Source organism: Gymnoscopelus microlampas (assembly GCF_963454915.1).
Source record: "Gymnoscopelus microlampas genome assembly, chromosome: 17".
Lineage (NCBI taxonomy): Eukaryota > Metazoa > Chordata > Actinopteri > Myctophiformes > Myctophidae > Gymnoscopelus > Gymnoscopelus microlampas.
The window spans coordinates 15,558,904-15,581,846 of NC_139954.1; the positions used below are offsets into that span (position 1 = coordinate 15,558,904).

General features: G+C 41.4%; 1 protein-coding gene across 1 annotated transcript; it reads right to left on the bottom strand.

Moving 5' to 3' along the window:
- Positions 1 to 16,057: 16,057 nt before the first annotated feature.
- Positions 16,058 to 17,614, bottom strand: LOC311064247 (uncharacterized protein). The gene is made up of 6 exons (XM_084084083.1): positions 17,522 to 17,614; positions 17,245 to 17,304; positions 17,107 to 17,160; positions 16,637 to 16,738; positions 16,357 to 16,403; positions 16,058 to 16,102 (listed from the first exon to the last, which is right to left on the bottom strand). The coding sequence occupies exons 1-6, from the start codon at positions 17,541 to 17,543 to the stop codon at positions 16,082 to 16,084; spliced, it is 306 nt and encodes a 101-aa protein (XP_083940209.1). The 5' UTR covers positions 17,544 to 17,614; the 3' UTR covers positions 16,058 to 16,081.
- Positions 17,615 to 22,943: the final 5,329 nt, after the last annotated feature.

Here is a 22,943-nt window from a genome sequence, read left to right on the forward strand (position 1 = left end):
AAAAATGCTGGTGACGAAAAATGACGAAAAATGCTGGTGACGAAAAATTCGTCACCAGCACACCAGCATTTTTTCGTCACCAGCATTTTTCGTCACCAGCATTTTTTCGTCACCAGCATTTTTCGTCAATTTTCGTCACCAGCATTTTTCGTCACCAGCATTTTTTGTCATTTTTCGTCACCAGCATTTTTTCGTCACCAGCATTTTTCGTCATTTTTCGTCACCAGCATTTTTCGTCACCAGCATTTTTTCGTCACCAGCATTTTTCGTCATTTTTCGTCACCAGCATTTTTCGTCATTTTTCGTCACCAGTATTTTTTGTCATTTTTCGTCATTTTTCGTCACCAGAATTTTTCGTCATTTTTCGTCACCAGCATTTTTTTGTCACCAGCATTTTTTCGTCACCAGCATTTTTTTGTCATTTTTCGTCACCAGCATTTTTTCGTCACCAGCATTTTTCGTCATTTTTTGTCAGTAGCATTTTTTCGTCACCAGCATTTTTCGTCATTTTTCGTCACTAGCATTTTTCGTCACCAGCATTTTTTGTCGCCAGCATTTTTTCGTCACCAGCATTTTTTGTCATTTTTCGTCACCAGCATTTTTCGTCATTTTTCGTCACCAGCATTTTTTCGTCACCAGCATTTTTCGTCATTTTTCGTCACCAGCATTTTTTGTCATTTTTCGTCACCAGCATTTTTTCGTCACCAGCATTTTTCGTCATTTTTCGTCACCAGCATTTTTTCGTCACCAGCATTTTTCGTCATTTTTCGTCACCAGCATTTTTCGTCACCAGCATTTTTTGTCATTTTTCGTCACCAGCATTTTTTCGTCACCAGCATTTTTCGTCATTTTTCGTCACCAGCATTTTTCGTCACCAGCATTTTTTCGTCACCAGCATTTTTCGTCATTCGTCACCAGCATTTTTCGTCACCAGCATTTTTTGTCATTTTTCGTCACCAGCATTTTTTCGTCACCAGCATTTTTCGTCATTTTTCGTCACCAGCATTTTTCGTCACCAGCATTTTTTCGTCACCAGCATTTTTCGTCATTTTTTGTCATTTTTCGTCACCAGCATTTTTTCGTCACCAGCATTTTTCGTCATTTTTCGTCACCAGCATTTTTCGTCACCAGCATTTTTTCGTCACCAGCATTTTTCGTCATTTTTCGTCACCAGACGAAAAATGACGAAAAATGCTGGTGACGAAAAAATGCTGGTGACGAAAAATGACAAAAAAATGCTGGTGACGAAAAATGACAAAAAAATGCTGGTGACGAAAAATTACGAAAAATTCTGGTGACGAAAAATGACAAAAAATACTGGTGACGAAAAAATGCTGGTGACGAAAAAATGCTGGTGACGAAAAATGCTGGTGACGAAAAATGACGAAAAATGCTGGTGACGAAAAATTCGTCACCAGCACACCAGCATTTTTTCGTCACCAGCATTTTTCGTCACCAGCATTTTTTCGTCACCAGCATTTTTCGTCAATTTTCGTCACCAGCATTTTTCGTCACCAGCATTTTTTGTCATTTTTCGTCACCAGCATTTTTTCGTCACCAGCATTTTTCGTCATTTTTCGTCACCAGCATTTTTCGTCACCAGCATTTTTTCGTCACCAGCATTTTTCGTCATTTTTCGTCACCAGCATTTTTCGTCATTTTTCGTCACCAGTATTTTTTGTCATTTTTCGTCATTTTTCGTCACCAGAATTTTTCGTCATTTTTCGTCACCAGCATTTTTTTGTCACCAGCATTTTTTCGTCACCAGCATTTTTTTGTCATTTTTCGTCACCAGCATTTTTTCGTCACCAGCATTTTTCGTCATTTTTCGTCACCAGCATTTTTTGTCATTTTTCGTCACCAGCATTTTTTTGTCACCAGCATTTTTCGTCACCAGCATTTTCTGTCATTTTTCGTCATTTTTCTGTCATTTTTCGTCACCAGCATTTTTTCGTCACCAGCATTTTTTCGTCACCAGCATTTTTTGTCATTTTTCGTCACCAGCATTTTTTCGTCACCAGCATTTTTTCGTCACCAGCATTTTTCTTCATTTTTCGTCACCAGCATTTTTTCGTCACCAGCATTTTTCGTCATTTTTCGTCACCAGCATTTTTTCGTCACCAGCAGATACTGACATTATACCGACCATGATACTGACCATCATACTTGCCAGGAAACAACAATTTGAGCCGTTATTGTCTCCTTTCGGCCTGGCGAGAGAGTATGTTTTACCCCTGTCCGTCCATCCGTCCGTCCGTGTGTCTGTCTGTGAACAGCTAATCTCCTCTCCGGCACCGTTAGCCCGGCCGCTGCGAAACTGTGCATCTCAACTCATTATTACATTATGAGTTGCTGTAGCAACTCATAATGTAATAACTGCTCATAATGTAATACATTTACAGTAATAAAAGCTCATAATGTAATAAACTAAATGTAATACAAAAGGCCATCCATACAAGCTCAGATAAACCTGGAGGAACAAGGCATGCAAGCTACAGGAGAGGCATGGACATCGTGCTAAGCTTTCTGACCTTGTACAATTCATAGAGAGACAGGTAAAAATACTGTCTGACCCACTGTTTGGAAACATGGAAAGATGCTAAGCAAACTACAACTGTCAAAACCTCAACCATCATCAAACCAAGAGACATTCCAAGAAGCAGTTTTGCCACAACAGTAACACCCATAGAAACAGCAGTGCAGTCAAATGGAGTGGAAAGAAGTGTATTCATCAGCTATCATAATTATTGTCTTTTCTGCAATAAAAGTGGTCACACATTGGAGCGGTGTCCACAGATGAAAGAGAGAAGACACAGAGAGAAGATGGACTACTTAAAGGAAAAGGGAGTCTGTTTTGGCTGTTTGAAAAGAGGACACTTAAGCAGGGACTGCACAAGTCGTTTAACCTGTGATACGTGTGAACAAAACCATCCTGATATACTCCACATTGAAGAAACAGAAAAGAAATCAATAGGAAACAATGCTGTCGTCTCACCTCACACATGTGGTCATATTGGGGCCGGTGATGAAACCTCCATCTTCTCCATAGTACCCGTTCAAGTGAAGAGCCACAGGGAGACAGTGTTGCAAACATATGCATTTTTGGACCATGGAAGCACATCCACATTCTGCACTGAAAACTTAATGAGAAGGCTAAACATTACCGGACAAAAAACAAATATTCTTCTCCGCACAATGAACCAAGTGAAGCCTGAGACCAGTCACCATATCTCAGGTTTGGAAATAGCCAAGTTGGACAAAAATGATTTCATACAACTCCCTAATGTGTTCACTCATAAAACCATGCCTGTCTCACAACACAATATTCCAAAAACAACAGGGCTTGTCACCATGGCCTTATTTGAAACACATCAAACTGCAAGAAATAGACTCTGGTGTTGACCTACTGATTGGCAGAAATGCTTCAAAGTTATTGGAACCTTTGGAGGTGGTTAACAGCCAGGTAGATGGACCATATGCTGTGAGGACCCTATTGGGGTGGGTCATCTATGGTCCCTTGATAAGAGACAACAATGTCAGGGATGAGACTGGCTGCACTGCTGCGGCTGTCAATCATATCATATACGTATCCAGAAAAACAATCAGGACTTCAGTGAAAGAACAAGCAAGGAAATGGAAGCCAAGTCACGGTAGGATGAAAGATGGACTACTGTGTGAAACGGATCTGTTCCGCAAGTTGCCTTGCCTCCCACAAGAAACGTTGGTGGTTATGTCCTCATACCCTTTCGCCATGGTCTGGAACAGCAATATTAAAGGTTACATTTTCTTTTTCTTTCAGCTAGTTCCCGGCACGGCTGCACCTTCCTCGATCATCACCTGCTTGTCTCTCTCAGCACACCCTAAATTTGCTATTTTTCTTGCGTTTCAGCATCCTTCTCCCTCCGCCGCAGATAAACCATCTCTACCTCACCTCTCGCTTTATCCACCTCTCTTGCTTTATCGTCTAACCTTCTAACCTGGGCTTATACTCAAATGTAGTCATTTCTGTTCTCATCCCTCCATGTTGCTTCTAATGAGAATCGTAGCATTTTCAATCCGGCCGCCTCTAGTTCTTTGCCCTCTACAAACATGCCCGGTGATTTATTGACTATGGTTCACATAATTTATTTTCTGATATTGCACTAACATGTTTGTGCTGTCTTTTTCAGGTCATGTATGCCAGGGATGTGTGGTTGGAGGATGGAAAGGAGACAGAGGGTACAATTCCTAATAATTGGATCGACAGGGGTAAGGGAACCATTAGATGGCCAAATGCCAAACAAACACAACTTACAAGATGAGAAAGGACCCCCAGGAGGACTGGCTGACGTCCCAGTTAGTCAAGATAAAGATGACTTCAGGCAGGTTTTGGATCATTTACTCAATAATTCAAGTACAAATAGTTGAATCAATGTTTACAGTTGAATTGTATAACTTCTAGTTAAAGCTTGTGAATGTGACAACTACAACCTGACCAGCCAAGCAGAGGAGGAAGAGGAGGATGTGGATGTGGTGATAAGAGGGAAGAGGAAACCTGTTAAAAGACAAGATGATGACTGATGTAGAGTTCATATGTTTCTCAAGTAACTTCTAAATATGAAATGTGTTAACAGAAACTGGGCCTCACATTGTAGACCATTCATGCTTTATATGACGTTTTGGAGCATTATGGGTAACTTTCTTCTATAATCAATTTATAAGTCCAATGTCAAAAATGACAATCAAATGCTTTAATAAGGCTGTCTATTAGATATGGATTTGTTTATTTTTACTTTATATTGCAGTCGTATAGGTGCCCTCCTTTCCTATCGCACCAAGGAAGTTGCAGTCCAGCCAGGACAACAATGTGTTACTCAATGCTTGTTGAGTATTGATGTCAATTTATGAAATATGATAATGATGTATTGGGTACACACAACATGAAATCAGTTACAAGCTGATTGTTATGTTTCAGACTCTGAAAATCAAGCCCTGGATGGCCTGGTGGATGTCGTGGTGGACACCATGTCTGTCGAGTTGGAGCATGCTGAGGGGTCTTGGCACAGGGAAATGTCTACACACAGTGAGTATGAATCACATTTAAGCAGTCACCTTTTGTTTACAAATCAATATTTGGTATCTAAGAACATTCTTTGTCTTTTCCAGGCTCCCGACATGCAAGTGTAGCACCTCGGAGCAGAGAAATGTCCACACCCCGTGAGTATTCACTTTCTCCATTGCACCAACACATTTTAAGTACAGTCAGTACAAGGTGTTACATGTTGTGCATACTAAAGAAATCATTACCATACCTAATTCACTTTTTCAGTGTGACATGGTATTGTAGTAGTAGTATTATGTCCAAGTATTAAGTCTTTAGTGATGGCTCCAGCCATCAGGCACAGTGATGGCTCCAGACACAGTGTCAGATACCGGCACAGCATCAGGTCCAGGACCAGCCACGACTCCAGGTACAGCAACAGCTCGGAGGCACTCTGTCAGGTCCAGACATGATGACAGGTCCCACCGCAGTGATGGGTCGAGGAACACGGTCAGGTCCAGACATGACAGATCCAGGGACACGGTCAGGCATGGTGAGTTGTCCAAAGGCCCCAAGTAATCAAAACTTTTACAATTCAGCAAGTAGTATCGTGCACCCCTAATTGTTACAATATGACATATTTATTATTTCTCATCTAATGTATAGTCATCTGTCTTGGAAAGTTTTAATGCAAAGATATCACTTTGTAATTTCTAAAATGTACTTTTGTTCTTATTACAGGTGCTATGCAGTGACTGAGAGGCCAACATGGGCATTCCCATTGCCAACACAAGGTAAGTTCTGAGCTATTTCAATGAAGACCCCCAAAAAACTGGGGGACACTTAATTTACAACCCTTCTCTCTTCTGCCCATTCTCTCCTTTCTTCCTTTACTGTTCTCTCTGTCTCCTATCGGGACACAAAAACTGCTCTTCAATTATATCAGTGTTTTTTATCATTGTAGGATGGTGTCTATAAAAATTTTCTGTGTTAATGTACACTTACTTATTTTTCAGTATACCAGAAGAAAGTCCTGACCATATCAATATTCATTAAAGAACCTGCCTCTTCAGCGGCCAGACATGTTGAGAGAATGGAGGACTTCCAGAGAGAGGAGCAACTCCTCAGTGATGTCCAAGCTTTTAATACCCTGGTAGGATTTTCAAGAGTCTGGAAGTAATGAACAGTATAAGATGCACTCGCACACTTTTTACGTTGCTCTGGGATATGTCCGTGAAAGTTTTCATGGACTTATTCCAACAGGTGCTGCAACTTTCCCGTTATAGAGGGAAGGACGTTAAGGACTGTGTCCACAAAGTTCTTGACAGGTATGTTTCAACATACACTATGAATTTACCCCTGTGTGATGTTTGGGTGCGCTGTGGTTTTCAATGCGTGAACACTTATTTGGTTAATTCTTCTAGATGAGCGCCTGACTGCATGTTTCCATTAATTTGCCTTTTTTTTTTTAGCTTAACACCTGAATCCTCTGTTATGTCATGTCAATGACATAATGGTTGAACATTAACACATCGGGTGCCAAACAACTGAACCGTGTGTTTACATAGTGGCGGTTCCGCTGCTTCGGTGCCGAACACGGTCTGAACCGTGAGTTTAGTCTTTTTGTTTTTTTCGTTTTTCTCCGCGCGGGCGGGGCTAGAGCAGTTCTGGGAGCACCCATTGTAATCCTGCGAAGGAAGTGCCAGATCGCTCACCGGAAACACATTTTTTTTCCCCATCCGCTTCCTGACTATTTCCTACTTTGAAACGCCTATATCTCCGAATCTGTTTCCTGTGGGGGAAAACCGGTCATGCGCGATGCGCGATCCCCCCCCCCCTTGTAACTCCGAGGGGAATGTTATGGTTCCAGGCTGTAGCCAGACTCATGGCACAACATGAATCGATGCTTTTTTTTGCGTGGATTTGCTTGTAACGCACACGGAAGCTTTAAACAGCAAAGCGCAGTCAATGGGGAGAATGCTGGCACCCGATGTGTTAAGTGAAAATTAGTAGTATAAAGGGTTTATACCATGTTTTGCAATAAATCCTAATCCTACTACATTATTAAATGTAATTTGTTTTTCTTAAGGCTCTTCAGTAACAGTCTGATGGCACAGTTGAACATGAAGGGGGAAAAAGAAGACTGCGACTTTCAGCGCAATACAAGGTAAGCCCATATTTCATGTTGACCGAGGACAAATCTAAATGTAATTGGGTAAAACATGTCCTTCCCTGTTGACATAAAAAAATACAATGCCAACTGTCTACCGTTACCGTTGCTATCATAACATTTTAAATAACTGGTGGTTAGGTGTAGAAGGGAGATCAGTTTTATTGTCACTTCCACAATACACACTAGGCAAACAGGGGAGCAAAATACCATTCTCCACAACTCATGGTGCACATTAAAAAGAGGCAAACATTAAAAAGTAAAGAGCAGACAACATTGGTAAAAAAAAGTGCTGATGCATTCAAAGTGCAATCCATCTTTCAAGATGTTGGTTTTGGGGGCAATATATGGCGAGCATGGGTTCAGGGTTCTGATGGTTTGGGGCAGCTGTTGGATGACCTGCTGGTGCTTCCCCCTGAGCTCTTGAACCTCCTACCAGATGGCAGGAGTTCAATCGAGCTGTGTATTATGTCAGATAGGGACTAGGACAGCATGTTGCCGTTGCACATTTGTTATTGTCTTTTTCTACTATGCAGATGCAGTCATGAAATTCGACCCAGAAGCCACAGAGGACCTCATAAGGCAGCATGCCGCAGACCACCTCAAGCATGCTCCAGCGAGAAGGGGAGGCGGAGGACACACAGCAGGCACTCAGGACTGATTTAACTTGAACTTTCACTGTCCATTGTGGGGGATCTTAGTGTCACAGTATTGTACAGTATTGTGTAATTTGAACTTGTGTTCTGTTCAACGAAGTAGCTCTGGTTGGACCGAACCCTGGTAGCTCACTGGCTATTCAGTACAGCACTTGTTTAATATTTTTCAGTTGTTGTGGAACCGGCCCAAGCAAAAAGGGTGTCCCTGCAAAGTAGGCTGTGCTATTATGTTTTATTATTATTTTATTTTCATTCGACTAGTGACGTGTAAAAAAAAAAGAAAAGATAAGTTAACTGTTCTGTTCTGGATCAAGCTTAATCAGCCCAGTGTGTGTGTGTGTGTGTGTGTGTGTGTGTGTGTGTGTGTGTGTGTGTGTGTGTGTGTGTGTGTGTGTGTGTGTGTGTGTGTGTGTGTGTGTCCTTCTGTATGACCTTCTGTATTCAGTCTTGAAGTAGACTGCATGGAACAACATTGTGGGAGTTAAGTGTCTGTCCCGCTTCTGTTCTGTCAAAAATAATTCAAAGCTGGCTTGATCTGCTGTTTGTTTGAATACTTAATTAATCAGAAAGGTAAACGTCATGAGGTACGTTAAGGCTAAAAGGATAACACAAGTCCTGGGGACTTGTTTCCATTGTGGTCCTATGAACTAGATTCCCTTTCAGGGGGTCTAGTTCCAGTCCACAAATATTCCACAATCATATGGAATATTTGTGGAATACTGTAATTGTGGAACATTTGCAAGAAAAATAAAGAGATAATAAGGAAATAAGTGTGTATTGAATTGTGATTTATTTGTAAACCTCTGTGTACTGTATTCCCAGTTTTCAGAAGGTGGCATAACCATTTGATCCTGTTCATTTTCCTGTAGCTTTGTTTGATTAGCTTAGCAGCATGTTAACTACTAACTATGTTAAAGCTACAGGAACATGAACAGGAAATGGGGATTACAGTTATGCACCGAGCCTAGAAAAAGTGTACAAAAGATGTCTATAATTAGTCTAAATTTGACGTAGAAAAGATGACCACATTTGGACTAGAATAAGCCCTTATGTAGAGGTTTGGACGTTCAGAAGACGTCAGACAAAGACGCAATAAAAACTTTCATTCTGCACCCTCCAGGGACCAAAATGGGACGTTCAAAAATGACCTCTCATTGCACAGTGGGAATAAAATAATATACTGTATATGTGAAAACATCTGTTCCATTCCTGTTGTCCCCTGAAGATGAAAAGGTCGAGCTTGTTTCCCTGACCCCTAATTGTTATAATCGATCGAGTTTTTAAATTGCCTGAAACGTACTCCTAACAGTGTTTTGGGGGGACGATTTTGGCCTCCACACTTAGTGATTTTTTCGGATTTAACTTTCGTTTCTGTAAAATAAATTTTACCGAAACGAAAATTACCAATCGACTCTAAATTGCCTGAAACGTACTCCTAACAGGTTTTTGGGGGGACGATTTTGGCCTCCACACTTAGTGATTTTTTCGGTTTTAACTTTCGTTTCGGTGGTGACCAACTTTCGTTTCGGTAGTTTGACTACAAAATGTAAGTTGTGTAAAAAAAAAAGTCTGACTATACTAAGTTGTTATTTGTTTGTTTAAGTCAGAGTCATAAGTTTACAAAATGTACTAAAGTACAGTGAACGTCTTTGCGGTTTGTCTTCATCACTGAAAACAACGTACATGTAAACAGATATAAAACTGCTGTCATGTGCAGTTGGGGTGAAGAAACACAACCATTTCACTCCTAATAGTACCTATTTGATTTGACATCCTGAACTTGCTGCTGTGGCTGAGGCTTGAACCTGTTTCCTGCGGCTCACTAGTCAGTGACTCTATCCATTCATCTACAGCTGTTTCCTTGGAATCCGTGGTTCTAAAATGTTTTGTTGTCAACCCCCCAAATTGACATGTATTTGGGCAGTGGACCCCAATGTGAAAAGATGTAGTGTCAGGGCCCCCCATGAAATAGATTTATATTTATGCTGTAACACATTTTTTTAAAGTTATTTGTCTTGTTTGTTGTTCAAGTCAAAGGACCAGGAAGGCTGTACTTGTCAGCCATCTGTTAGCTCAATGGGTTGAGACGCAGTACTCATGATCCAGAGGCCATGAGTACAAATCCCATTGATGTCTTTCCTATGAGTCTTTCCTTTGCAGACTGGCTTCCAGAAGATCAACTGAAAACCACCAGGAAGGCTGTATTTGTCATCCAACTGTTAGCTCAATGGGTTGAGACGCAGTATACATGATCCAGAGGCCATGAGTTCAAATCCCACTGGTGTCTTTACTGTGATGCTTTCCTTTGCAGACTAACTTCTAGAAAAACAACTTAATTCTAAAAAAAAAAAAAAAAAAAGTTATAACCACCAGGAAACCTGTAACTCTCAGCCAACAGCATAGCTCAACTGGTAGAGCGTCTGTCCAATAACATGACTTGACTTGACTGGGTTCGATTCCCACTGGAGTCAAGTGTCCCCGGTAACTTGGGGCAACGGATAAATTGACTGATATCCTTAGTGATGCTTCCCTTTGCAGACTAACTTCTAGAAAAACAACTTAATTCTAAAAAAAACAAAACAAGTTATAACCACCAGGAAACCTGTGACTCTTAGCCAACAGCATAGCTCAACTGGTAGAGCGTCTGTCCAATAACATGACTTGACTTGACTTGACTGGGTTCGATTCCCACTGGAGTCAAGTGTCCCCGGTAACTTGGGGCAACGGATAAATTGACTGATATCCTTAGTGATGCTTCCCTTTGCAGACTAACTTCTAGAAAAACAACTTAATTCTAAAAAAAACCAAAAAAAAGTTATAACCACCAGGAAACCTGTAACTCTCAGCCAACAGCATAGCTCAACTGGTAGAGCGTCTGTCCAATAACATGACTTGACTTGACTTGACTGGGTTCGATTCCCACTGGAGTCAAGTGTCCCCGGTAACTTGGGGCAACGGATAAATTGACTGATATCCTTAGTGATGCTTCCCTTTCCAGACTAACTTCTAGAAAAACAACTTAATTCTAAAAAAAACAAAAAACAAGTTATAACCACCAGGAAACCTGTAACTCTCAGCCAACAGCATAGCTCAACTGGTAGAGCGTCTGTCCAATAACATGACTTGACTTGACTTGACTGGGTTCGATTCCCACTGGAGTCAAGTGTCCCCGGTAACTTGGGGCAACGGATAAATTGACTGATATCCTTAGTGATGCTTCCCGTTGCCCCAACTTACCGGGGACACTTGACTCCAGTGGGAATCGAACCCAGTCAAGTCAAGTCATGTTATTGGACAGACGCTCTACCAGTTGAGCTATGCTGTTGGCTGAGAGTTACAGGTTTCCTGGTGGTTATAACTTGTTTTTTGTTTTTTTTAGAATTAAGTTGTTTTTCTAGAAGTTAGTCTGCAAAGGGAAGCATCACTAAGGATATCAGTCAATTTATCCGTTGCCCCAAGTTACCGGGGACACTTGACTCCAGTGGGAATCGAACCCAGTCAAGTCAAGTCAAGTCATGTTATTGGACAGACGCTCTACCAGTTGAGCTATGCTGTTGGCTAAGAGTCACAGGTTTCCTGGTGGTTATAACTTGTTTTGTTTTTTTTAGAATTAAGTTGTTTTTCTAGAAGTTAGTCTGCAAAGGGAAGCATCACTAAGGATATCAGTCAATTTATCCGTTGCCCCAAGTTACCGGGGACACTTGACTCCAGTGGGAATCGAACCCAGTCAAGTCAAGTCAAGTCATGTTATTGGACAGACGCTCTACCAGTTGAGCTATGCTGTTGGCTAAGAGTCACAGGTTTCCTGGTGGTTATAACTTTTTTTTTTTTTTTTAGAATTAAGTTGTTTTTCTAGAAGTTAGTCTGCAAAGGGAAGCATCACTAAGGATATCAGTCAATTTATCCGTTGCCCCAAGTTACCGGGGACACTTGACTCCAGTGGGAATCGAACCCAGTCAAGTCAAGTCAAGTCATGTTATTGGACAGACGCTCTACCAGTTGAGCTATGCTGTTGGCTGAGAGTTACAGGTTTCCTCGTGGTTATAACTTGTTTTTTGTTTTTTTTAGAATTAAGTTGTTTTTCTAGAAGTTAGTCTGGAAAGGGAAGCATCACTAAGGATATCAGTCAATTTATCCGTTGCCCCAAGTTACCGGGGACACTTGACTCCAGTGGGAATCGAACCCAGTCAAGTCAAGTCAAGTCATGTTATTGGACAGACGCTCTACCAGTTGAGCTATGCTGTTGGCTAAGAGTCACAGGTTTCCTGGTGGTTATAACTTGTTTTGTTTTTTTTAGAATTAAGTTGTTTTTCTAGAAGTTAGTCTGCAAAGGGAAGCATCACTAAGGATATCAGTCAATTTATCCGTTGCCCCAAGTTACCGGGGACACTTGACTCCAGTGGGAATCGAACCCAGTCAAGTCAAGTCATGTTATTGGACAGACGCTCTACCAGTTGAGCTATGCTGTTGGCTGAGAGTTACAGGTTTCCTGGTGGTTATAACTTTTTTTTTTTTTCTTTTTAGAATTAAGTTGTTTTTCTAGAAGTTAGTCTGCAAAGGAAAGCATCACAGTAAAGACACCAGTGGGATTTGAACTCATGGCCTCTGGATCATGTATACTGCGTCTCAACCCATTGAGCTAACAGTTGGATGACAAATACAGCCTTCCTGGTGGTTTTCAGTTGATCTTCTGGAAGCCAGTCTGCAAAGGAAAGACTCATAGGAAAGACATCAATGGGATTTGAACTCATGGCCTCTGGATCATGAGTACTGCGTCTCAACCCATTGAGCTAACAGATGGCTGACAAGTACAGCCTTCCTGGTCCTTTGACTTGAATAACAAACAAGACAAATAACTTTAAAAAAATGTGTTACAGCATAAATATAAATCTTTTTCATGGGGGGCCCTGACACTACATCTTTTCACATTGGGGTCCACTGCCCAAATACATGTCAATTTGGGGGGTTGACAACAAAACATTTTAGAACCACGGATTCCAAGGAAACAGCTGTAGATGAATGGATAGAGTCACTGACTAGTGAGCCGCAGGAAACAGGTTCAAGCCTCAGCCACAGCAGCAAGTTCAGGATGTCAAATCAAATAGGTACTATTAGGAGTGAAATGGTTGTGTTTCTTCACCCCAACTGCACATGACAGCAGTTTTATATCTGTTTACATGTACGTTGTTTTCAGTGATGAAGACAAACCGCAAAGACGTTCACTGTACTTTAGTACATTTTGTAAACTTATGACTCTGACTTAAACAAACAAATAACAACTTAGTATAGTCAGACTTTTTTTTTTACACAACTTACATTTTGTAGTCAAACTACCGAAACGAAAGTTGGTCACCACCGAAACGAAAGTTAAATCCGAAAAAATCACTAAGTGTGGAGGCCAAAATCGTCCCCCCAAAAACCTGTTAGGAGTACGTTTCAGGCAATTTAGAGTCGATTGGTAATTTTCGTTTCGGTAAAATTTATTTTACAGAAACGAAAGTTAAATCCGAAAAAATCACTAAGTGTGGAGGCCAAAATCGTCCCCCCAAAACACTGTTAGGAGTACGTTTCAGGCAATTTAAAAACTCGATCGATTATAACAATTAGGGGTCAGGGAAACAAGCTCGACCTTTTCATCTTCAGGGGACAACAGGAATGGAACAGATGTTTTCACATATACAGTATATTATTTTATTCCCACTGTGCAATGAGAGGTCATTTTTGAACGTCCCATTTTGGTCCCTGGAGGGTGCAGAATGAAAGTTTTTATTGCGTCTTTGTCTGACGTCTTCTGAACGTCCAAACCTCTACATAAGGGCTTATTCTAGTCCAAATGTGGTCATCTTTTCTACGTCAAATTTAGACTAATTATAGACATCTTTTGTACACTTTTTCTAGGCTCGGTGCATAACTGTAATCCCCATTTCCTGTTCATGTTCCTGTAGCTTTAACATAGTTAGTAGTTAACATGCTGCTAAGCTAATCAAACAAAGCTACAGGAAAATGAACAGGATCAAATGGTTATGCCACCTTCTGAAAACTGGGAATACAGTACACAGAGGTTTACAAATAAATCACAATTCAATACACACTTATTTCCTTATTATCTCTTTATTTTTCTTGCAAATGTTCCACAATTACAGTATTCCACAAATATTCCATATGATTGTGGAATATTTGTGGACTGGAACTAGACCCCCTGAAAGGGAATCTAGTTCATAGGACCACAATGGAAACAAGTCCCCAGGACTTGTGTTATCCTTTTAGCCTTAACGTACCTCATGACGTTTACCTTTCTGATTAATTAAGTATTCAAACAAACAGCAGATCAAGCCAGCTTTGAATTATTTTTGACAGAACAGAAGCGGGACAGACACTTAACTCCCACAATGTTGTTCCATGCAGTCTACTTCAAGACTGAATACAGAAGGTCATACAGAAGGACACACACACACACACACACACACACACACACACACACACACACACACACACACACACACTGGGCTGATTAAGCTTGATCCAGAACAGAACAGTTAACTTATCTTTTCTTTTTTTTTTACACGTCACTAGTCGAATGAAAATAAAATAATAATAAAACATAATAGCACAGCCTACTTTGCAGGGACACCCTTTTTGCTTGGGCCGGTTCCACAACAACTGAAAAATATTAAACAAGTGCTGTACTGAATAGCCAGTGAGCTACCAGGGTTCGGTCCAACCAGAGCTACTTCGTTGAACAGAACACAAGTTCAAATTACACAATACTGTACAATACTGTGACACTAAGATCCCCCACAATGGACAGTGAAAGTTCAAGTTAAATCAGTCCTGAGTGCCTGCTGTGTGTCCTCCGCCTCCCCTTCTCGCTGGAGCATGCTTGAGGTAGTCTGCGGCATGCTGCCTTATGAGGTCCTCTGTGGCTTCTGGGTCGAATTTCATGACTGCATCTGCATAGTAGAAAAAGACAATAAAAAATGTGCAACGGCAACATGCTGTCCTAGTCCCTATCTGACATAATACACAGCTCGATTGAACTCCTGCCATCTGGTAGGAGGTTCAAGAGCTCAGGGGGAAGCACCAGCAGGTCATCCAACAGCTGCCCCAAACCATCAGAACCCTGAACCCATGCTCGCCATATATTGCCCCCAAAACCAACATCTTGAAAGATGGAATGCATCAGCACTTTTTACCAATGTTGTCTGCTCTTTACTTTTTAATGTTTGCCTCTTTTTAATGTGCACCATGAGTTGTGGAGAATGGTATTTTGCTCCCCTGTTTGCCTAGTGTGTATTGTGGAAGTGACAATAAAACTGATTGTGAGTCTCCATATTGACATGCAAAAATGCTTGTACATCCACAACTAGTTTAATACAAAGCCATCTCCCTTCTACACCTAACCACCACAGTTATTTAAAATATTATGATAGCAAAGGTAACGGTAGACAGTTGGCATTGTATTTTTTTATGTCAACATGGAAGGACATGTTTTACCCAATTAAATTTAGAGATTGGCGGGTGCCACTTGTCTGTCCTTGGTCAACATGAAATATGGGCTTACCTTGTATTGCTCTAAAAGGTCCTCTTAGTCTTCTCCAAAGCAGTCTTCTCTTTTTTCCCCTTCCCCTTCATGTTCAACTGTGCCATCAGGCTGTTACTGAAGAGCCTGATGAAAAAGAAAGAAAAAGAAAAACAAATGACATTTATGTTAATAATGTAGTAGGACTAGGATTTATTGTAAAACATGGTATAAACCGTTTATACTACTAATTTTAACTTAATGTTCAACCATTATGTCATTGACATGACATAACAGAGGGTTCAGGTGTTAAGCTAAACAAAAGGCAAATTAATAGAAACATGCAGTCAGGCCCTCATCTAGAAGAATTAACCAAATAAGTGTTCAGACATTGAAAACCATAGCGCACCCAAACATCACACAGGGGTTAATTCATAGTGCATGTTGAAACATACCGGTCAATAACTTTGTGGACACAGTCCTTAATGTCCTTCCCTCCATTACGGGAAAGTTGCAGCACCTGTTGGAAGTCCATGAAAACTTTCACTGACATACCCCAGAAGAACATAAAAAGTGTGCATCTTATGCTGTTCATTACTTCCAGACTTTTGTAAAGCCTACCAGGGTATTAAAAGCTTGGACATCACTGAGGAGTTGCTCCTCTCTCTGGAGACTGGCCGCTGAAGAGGCAGGTTCTTTAATGTTTATTAATATGGTTAGGACTTTCTTCTGGTATACTGAAACATAAGTAAGTGTATATTAACACAAATAAATGTTATCTGACATTATAGACACCACCCTACAATAATACAAAACACTGCTACAATTGAAGAGCAGTTTTTGTGTCCCGATAGGAGAGGAGACAAGGACAGAGAGAACAGTAAAGGAAGAAAGGAGAGAAAGGGCAGAAGAGAGAAGGGTTGCAAATTAAAAGTGTCCCCCAGTTTTCTTGGCCAGTGTCCTGTCTTCATTGAAATAGCTCAGAACTTACCTTGTGTTGGCAATGCCCATGTTGGCCTCTCAGTCTCTGCATAGCACCTGTAATAAGAACAAAAAGTATGTCTTAGAAATTACAAAGCGATATTTTTAGCATTACAACTTTCCAAGACAGATGACTATAAATCGTACCCAGGAGAAATAATAAATCTGTCATATTGTAACAATTAGGGGTGCACAATACTACTTGTTGAATTATAAATGTCTTCATTACTTGGGGCCGGTCATCCTGTCTGGACCTGACAGAGTGCCTCGAGCCACTGCTGTTGCTGTACCTGGAGTCGTGGCTGGTCCTGGACCTGATGCTGTGCCGGTATCTGACACTGTGTCTGAAGCCATCACCGTGCCTGGACCTGATGATGGATCTATCACTGGACCTAGAACATTTGTGGCCATTTCATTTTTGGACATACCACTACAATACCATGTTACACTGAAAGAGACTCACCCCTACTGGTTGGTCTTAGATGTTGACAATCACACATGTCCTCTGCTGACAGGTGGCCTAGACCAAGCTGTAGGAAATCACTAGGTCAGCGATAAGGGCTGGAGACAAACCAGTAGAAGTCAGTCGCTACTGATGCTGTGCCCTAAACTTACCTGGAGCGATAGCCATGCCTTGGAGGACCTCTAGCTGCTTTTTGGTTTGCTTGTTGAGCTCTTGAAGAACACACATGTTCTTAGATTTAACATGGCTCCGTTAGTAAGTAAAAAGGTGACCTTTTAAAATGTGACGAATACTCACTGGGTGTGGAGGACGTTTCTCTGGTCCGAGGTGCTAGGCTTGCATGTCCAGAGGCTGGAAAAGACAAAAAATATGCTTAGATTCCAAATATTGATTTGTAAACAAAAAGGTAAACGTTTAAATGTGATGCATACTCACTGTGTGTAGACATTTCCCTGCACCGCGATCCCTCAGCACGCTCCACCGGGAGAGGCAAGTCTGAAACACGTGATTGAGCCTGTAACTACTTACTCACTGCTTGTGAATTAGGTATGGTAATGCTTTTTTTTAGTATACACAACATGTAACACCTTGTACTGAATTACTTTAAATGTGTTGGTGCAATGGAGAAAGGGTCGTAGACATTTCTCTGCTCCGAGGTGCTAAACTTGCATGTCTGGAGCCTGGAGCCTATTTAAATGTGATGCATACTCACTGTGTGTAGACTCGACAGACATGGTGTCCACCACGACATCCACCAGGGCTTGATTTTTAGAGTCTGAAACAAAACAATCAGCTTATAACTGATTTCATTGTTGTGTGGACCCAATACATCAGTATCATATTTCATAAATTGACATCAATACTCAACAAGCGTTGAGTAACACATTGTTGTCCTGGCTGGACTGCAACTTCCATGGTGCAATAGGAAAGGAGATCACCTATACGGATGCACTATAAAGTAAAAATAAACATATCAAAAATAGACAGCCTTAAAGCATTTGATTGACATTGGATTTATAAATTGATTATTGAAAAAAGGTACAGATCAACATCAGATTCTGTTAAAGTACAACACATGGTCTACAATGTGAGGCCCAGTTTCTGTTAACACATTTCACAGTTTCTGTTAACACATAGAAATGACTTGAGAAACAGATGAACTCTACAGTAGTCATTTCTTTATGCAGTCTGGTGGACCTCGTTCCACTGTTGTGGTTATTGTGTGTACCATGGTGTCCTTAAATGCTCTCATTTCATCCTGCATTTTGGTGAGATTTTGAGAACTCAGTGATTGTAATGTGTGAGTGAGGCTGTACTTGACATCTCTCAGTGACTCGCTATCTCTTTATTTGTTGGAAATTTTGACCATTGTTTCCAGGTGGTGATGGGCAATACGCATTCCTTCCATAGCATCAGCCAGTTCCACCAATGTGGGCAGTTCCACCAATGTGGGTCCCGGTGCTATAAAAGAGGTCGGCCGCAAGGTCGGGTGTGACATTGCCGCAAATGTCCATATCAATTATACTGTAATTGATTGATTGTCCATCTGGCTCGTGGATTTGATCCGGTTCATTGATTTGAATTATTTCACTCATTGCAGTTGAATGTCCATCCTGTTAATTAATTTGAATTATTTCACTCATTGCACTTGAATGTCCATCCGGTTCATTGATCTCATTTATTTCACTTATTGCAGGTGCATTGCCATCCGGTTCATGTATTTGAGGCTGGTTAGCTTGAGTTGACATTGTTTGAGGCTGATTTGTTTGAGGGTGGTGGTGATTTGTTTGAGGGTGGTGGGTTTGACACCAACACGGGTGTTGAGTTTCCATTTCATCAAAGTCCCGCAAGTTTCCATCAAAATTTGCCATATTGAAATTGCAAATGTTCCCTTTTTGATTGCGTTTGAATACATAAAATTGTTATTTCCCACTGAGCTTATTTGCACAGTTTAGCTTGTTTGTTCCTTTGTTTGTTGAAAATGATCCGGCTTTGCACCTGTGTGAACAAAGTTGTTTTTGCTTGAGATTGAGGTCCTTTTAAACATCTGGGGTGAGGCCTCACTGTTAGACCATTTATAACCCGGTTTTAGACGGAGGTCTAATAACCGACTATGGCTCACTGGGATATGTCAAGACAACGAATTAACTGAAATAAATGACACCACCCTACAATGATACAAAACACTGCTATAATTGAAGAGCAGTGTTTGTGTCCCGATAGGAGAGGAGAGAGAGAGAACAGTAAAGGAAGAAAGGAGAGAAAGGGCAGAAGAGAGAAGGGTTGCAAATTAAGTGTCCCCCAGTTTTCTTGGCCAGTGTCCTGTCTTCATTGAAATAGCTCAGAACTTACCTTGTGTTGCCCATGTTGGCCTCTCAGTCACTGCATAGCACCTGTAAGAAGAACAAAAGTACATTTTAGAAATTACAAAGTGATATGTTTGCATTAAAACTTTAACTTTAATTTAATGCAGATGACTATACATTAGATGAGAAATAATAAATGTGTCATATTGTAACAATTAGGGGTGCACGCTACTACTTGCTGAATTGTAAAGGTTTTGGTTACTTGGGGCCTTTGGACAACTCACCATGCCTGACGGTGTCCCTGGATCTGTCATGTCTGGACCTGACCGCGTCCCTCGATCCATCACTGCGGTGGGACCTGTCATCATGTCTGGACCTGACAGAGTGCCTCCGAGCTGTTGCTGTACCTGGAGTCGTGGCTGGTCCTGGACCTGATGCTGTGCCGGTATCTGACACTGTGTCTGGAGCCATCACTGTGCCTGATGGCTGGAGCCATCACTAAAGACTTAATACTTGGACGTAATACTACTACTACAATACCATGTCACACTGAAAAAGACTACCCCTACTGGTTGGTCTTAGATGTTGACAATCAAACATCTCCTCTGATACACATAGTTCAACACATTGAGCCTGTAACTACTTACTCATTGCTTATGAATTAGGTATGGTAATGATTTCTTTAGTATGCACAACATGCAACACCTTGTACTGACTGTACTTTAAATTTGTTGGTGCAATGGAGAAAGTGAATACTCACAGGGTGTGGACATTTCTCTGCTCCGAGGTGCTACACTTGCATGTCGGGAGCCTGGAAAAGACAAAGAATTTTCTTAGATACCAAATATTGATTTGTAAACAAAAGGTGACTGCTTAAATGTGATGCATACTCACTGTGTGTAGACTTTTCCCTGTGCCAAGACCCCTCAGCATGCTCCAACTCGACAGACATGGTGTCCACCACGACATCCACCAGGTCATCCAGGGCTTGATTTTCAGAGTCTGAAACATAACAATCAGCTTGTAACTGATTTCATGTTGTGTGTACCCAATACATCATTATCATATTTCATAAATTGACATCAATACTCAACAAGCATTGAGTAACACATTGTTGTCCTGGCTGGACTGCAACTTTCTTGGTGCGATAGGAAAGGAGGGCACCTATACGGCTGCAATATATAAGTAAAAATCACACCCTGTGTGAAGGAAGCGGTGCCTTTGGGGCCCTATTGGTGGTTTTAGTCCATGTACAAAATTTGTACTCCCTAGCATGCTGTGAACTTGAGTTATGCCTGTTTAAAGGCCAGCCAATGGGAAGACAGACGGGGCGGGGCTTCAGCAATTCATGCTCGTCCCTATTGGTGGTCTAAGTCCACATACCAGATTTGGACTTGGTGGCATGCTGCAAACTGGAGTTATAGCTGTTTAAAATCCCGTGCTCATCCCGTGCTTGGGGGTCCCTGGACCCCTCTTTGATAACTTCAGCAATTCATGCTCGTCCCTATTGGTGGTCTAAGTCCACATACCATATTTGGACTTGGTGGCATGCTGCAAACTGGAGTTATAGCTGTTTGAAATCCCGTGCTCATCCCGTGCTTCCACGGACGGACGGACATAACATACACTGGGGGTCCCTGGACTCCTCTTTGATAACTTCAGCAATTCATGCTCGTCCCTATTGGTGGTCTAAGTCCATATGCCATATTTGGACTTGGTGGCATGCTGCAAACTTGAGTTATAGCTGTTTGAAATCCCGTGCTCATCCCGTGCTTCCACGGACGGACAAACATAACATACGCTGGGGGTCCCTGGACCGCTCTTTGCTATCTTCAGCAATTCATGCTCGTCCCTATTGGTGGTCTAAGTCCACATACCATATTTGGACTTGGTGGAATGCTGCAAACTGGAGTTATAGCTGTTTGAAATCCCATGCGCATCCCGTGCTTCCACGGACGGACGGACATAACATACGCTGGGGGTCCCTGGATTCCTCTTTGATAACTTCAGCAATTCATGCTCGTCTCTATTGGTGATCTAAGTCCATATGCCATATTTGGACTTGGTGGCATGCTGCAAACTGGAGTTATAGCTGTGTAAAATCCCGTGCTCATCATCCCGTGCTGATACGGACGGACGGACATACGGACAAAGTCAAGCTTAGAGCGGTTGGCACCGCTAAAAATAAACATATCCATATCTAAAATAGACAGCCTTATTAAGCATTTGATTGTCATTTTTGACATTGGACTTGGATTGATTATAGAAGAAAGTTACCCATAATGCTCGCCTCCCCCGGATCATCATCAGATTCTGTTAAAGTACAAAAAGTCATATAAAACATGAATGGTCTACAATGTGAGGCCCAGTTTCTGTTAACACATTTCATATTTAGAAGTTACTTGAGAAACATATGAACTCTACATCAGTCATCATCTTGTCTTTTAACAGGTTTCCTCTTCCCTCTTATCACCACATCCACATCCGCCTCTTCCTCCTCTGCTTGGCTGGTCAGGTTGTCACATTCACAAGCTTAACTAGAAGTTATACAATTCAACTGTAAACATTGATTCAACTATTTGTACTTGAGTTATTGAGTAAATGATCCAAAAACAAAACCTGCCTGAAGTCATCTTTATATTGACTAACTGGAACGTCAGCCAGTCCTCCTGGGGGTCCTTTCTCATCTTGTAAGTTGTGTTTGTTTGGCATTTGGCCATCTAATGGTTCCCTTACCCCTGTCGATCCAATTATTAGGAATTGTACCCTCTGTCTCCTTTCCATCCTCCAACCACACATCCCTGGCATACATGACCTGAAAAAGACAGCACAAACATGTTAATGCAATATCAGAAAATAAATTGCGTGAACCATAGTCAATAAATCACCGGGCAAGTGGTCATGTTAGTAGAGGGCAAAGAACTAGAGGCGGCCGGATTGAAAATGCTATTCTCATTAGAAGCAACCTGGAGGGATGATAACTGAAATGACTACATTTGAGTATAAGCCCAGGTTAGAAGGTTAGACGATAAAGCAAGAGAGGTGGATAAAGCGAGAGGTGAGGTAGAGATGGTTTATCTGCCGCGGAGGGAGGTGACATTGGGAGAAGGATGCTGAAACGCAAGACAAATAGCAGATTTAGGGTGTGCTGAGAGAGACAAGCAGGTGATGATCGAGGAAGGTGCAGCCGTGATGGGAACTAGCAGAAAGAAAAAGAAAATGTAACCTTTAATATTGCTGTTCTAGACCATGGCGAAAGGGTATGAGGACATAACCACCAACGTTTCTTGTGGGAGGCAAGCCACCTTGCGGAACAGATCCGTTTCATCCTTGCTTGTTCTTTCACTGAAGTCCTGATTGTTTTTCTGGATATATGATATGATTGACAGCCACAGCAGTGCAACCAGTCTCATCCCTGACATTGTTGTCTCCTATCAAGGGACCATAGATGACCCACCCCAATAGGGTCATCAAAGCATATGGTCCATCTGCCTGGCTGTTAACCACCTCCAAAGGTTCCAATAACTTTGAAGCATTTCTGCCGATCAGTAGGTCAACACCAGAGTCTTTTTCTTGCAATTTGATGTATTTCAAATAAGGCCATGGTGACAAGCCCTGTTGTTTTTGGAATAGTGTGTTGTGAAACAGGCATGGTTTAATGAGTGAACACATTAGGGAGTTGTATGAAATATTTTTTGTCCAACTTGGCTATTTCTAAACCTGAGATATGGTGACTGGTCTCAGGCTTCACTTGGTTCATTGTGCGGAGAAGAATATTTGTTTTTTGTCCGGTAATGTTTAGCCTTCTCATTAAGTTTTCAGTGCAGA

What these genes read in the sequence shown, in the direction of transcription:
- LOC311064247 (XM_084084083.1), bottom strand. Translation starts at nt 17,543, where the DNA reads ATGTCTGTCGAGTCTACACACA. An exon ending in GTCTGTCGAGTCTACACACA is followed by an intron (nt 17,305 to 17,521) that starts GTGAGTATGCAT and finishes CACGTGTTTCAG; the next exon opens with ACTTGCCTCTCCCGGTGGAG. An exon ending in AGGACCAGCCACGACTCCAG is followed by an intron (nt 16,404 to 16,636) that starts GTACAGCAACAG and finishes TTCTTATTACAG; the next exon opens with GTGCTATGCAGAGACTGAGA.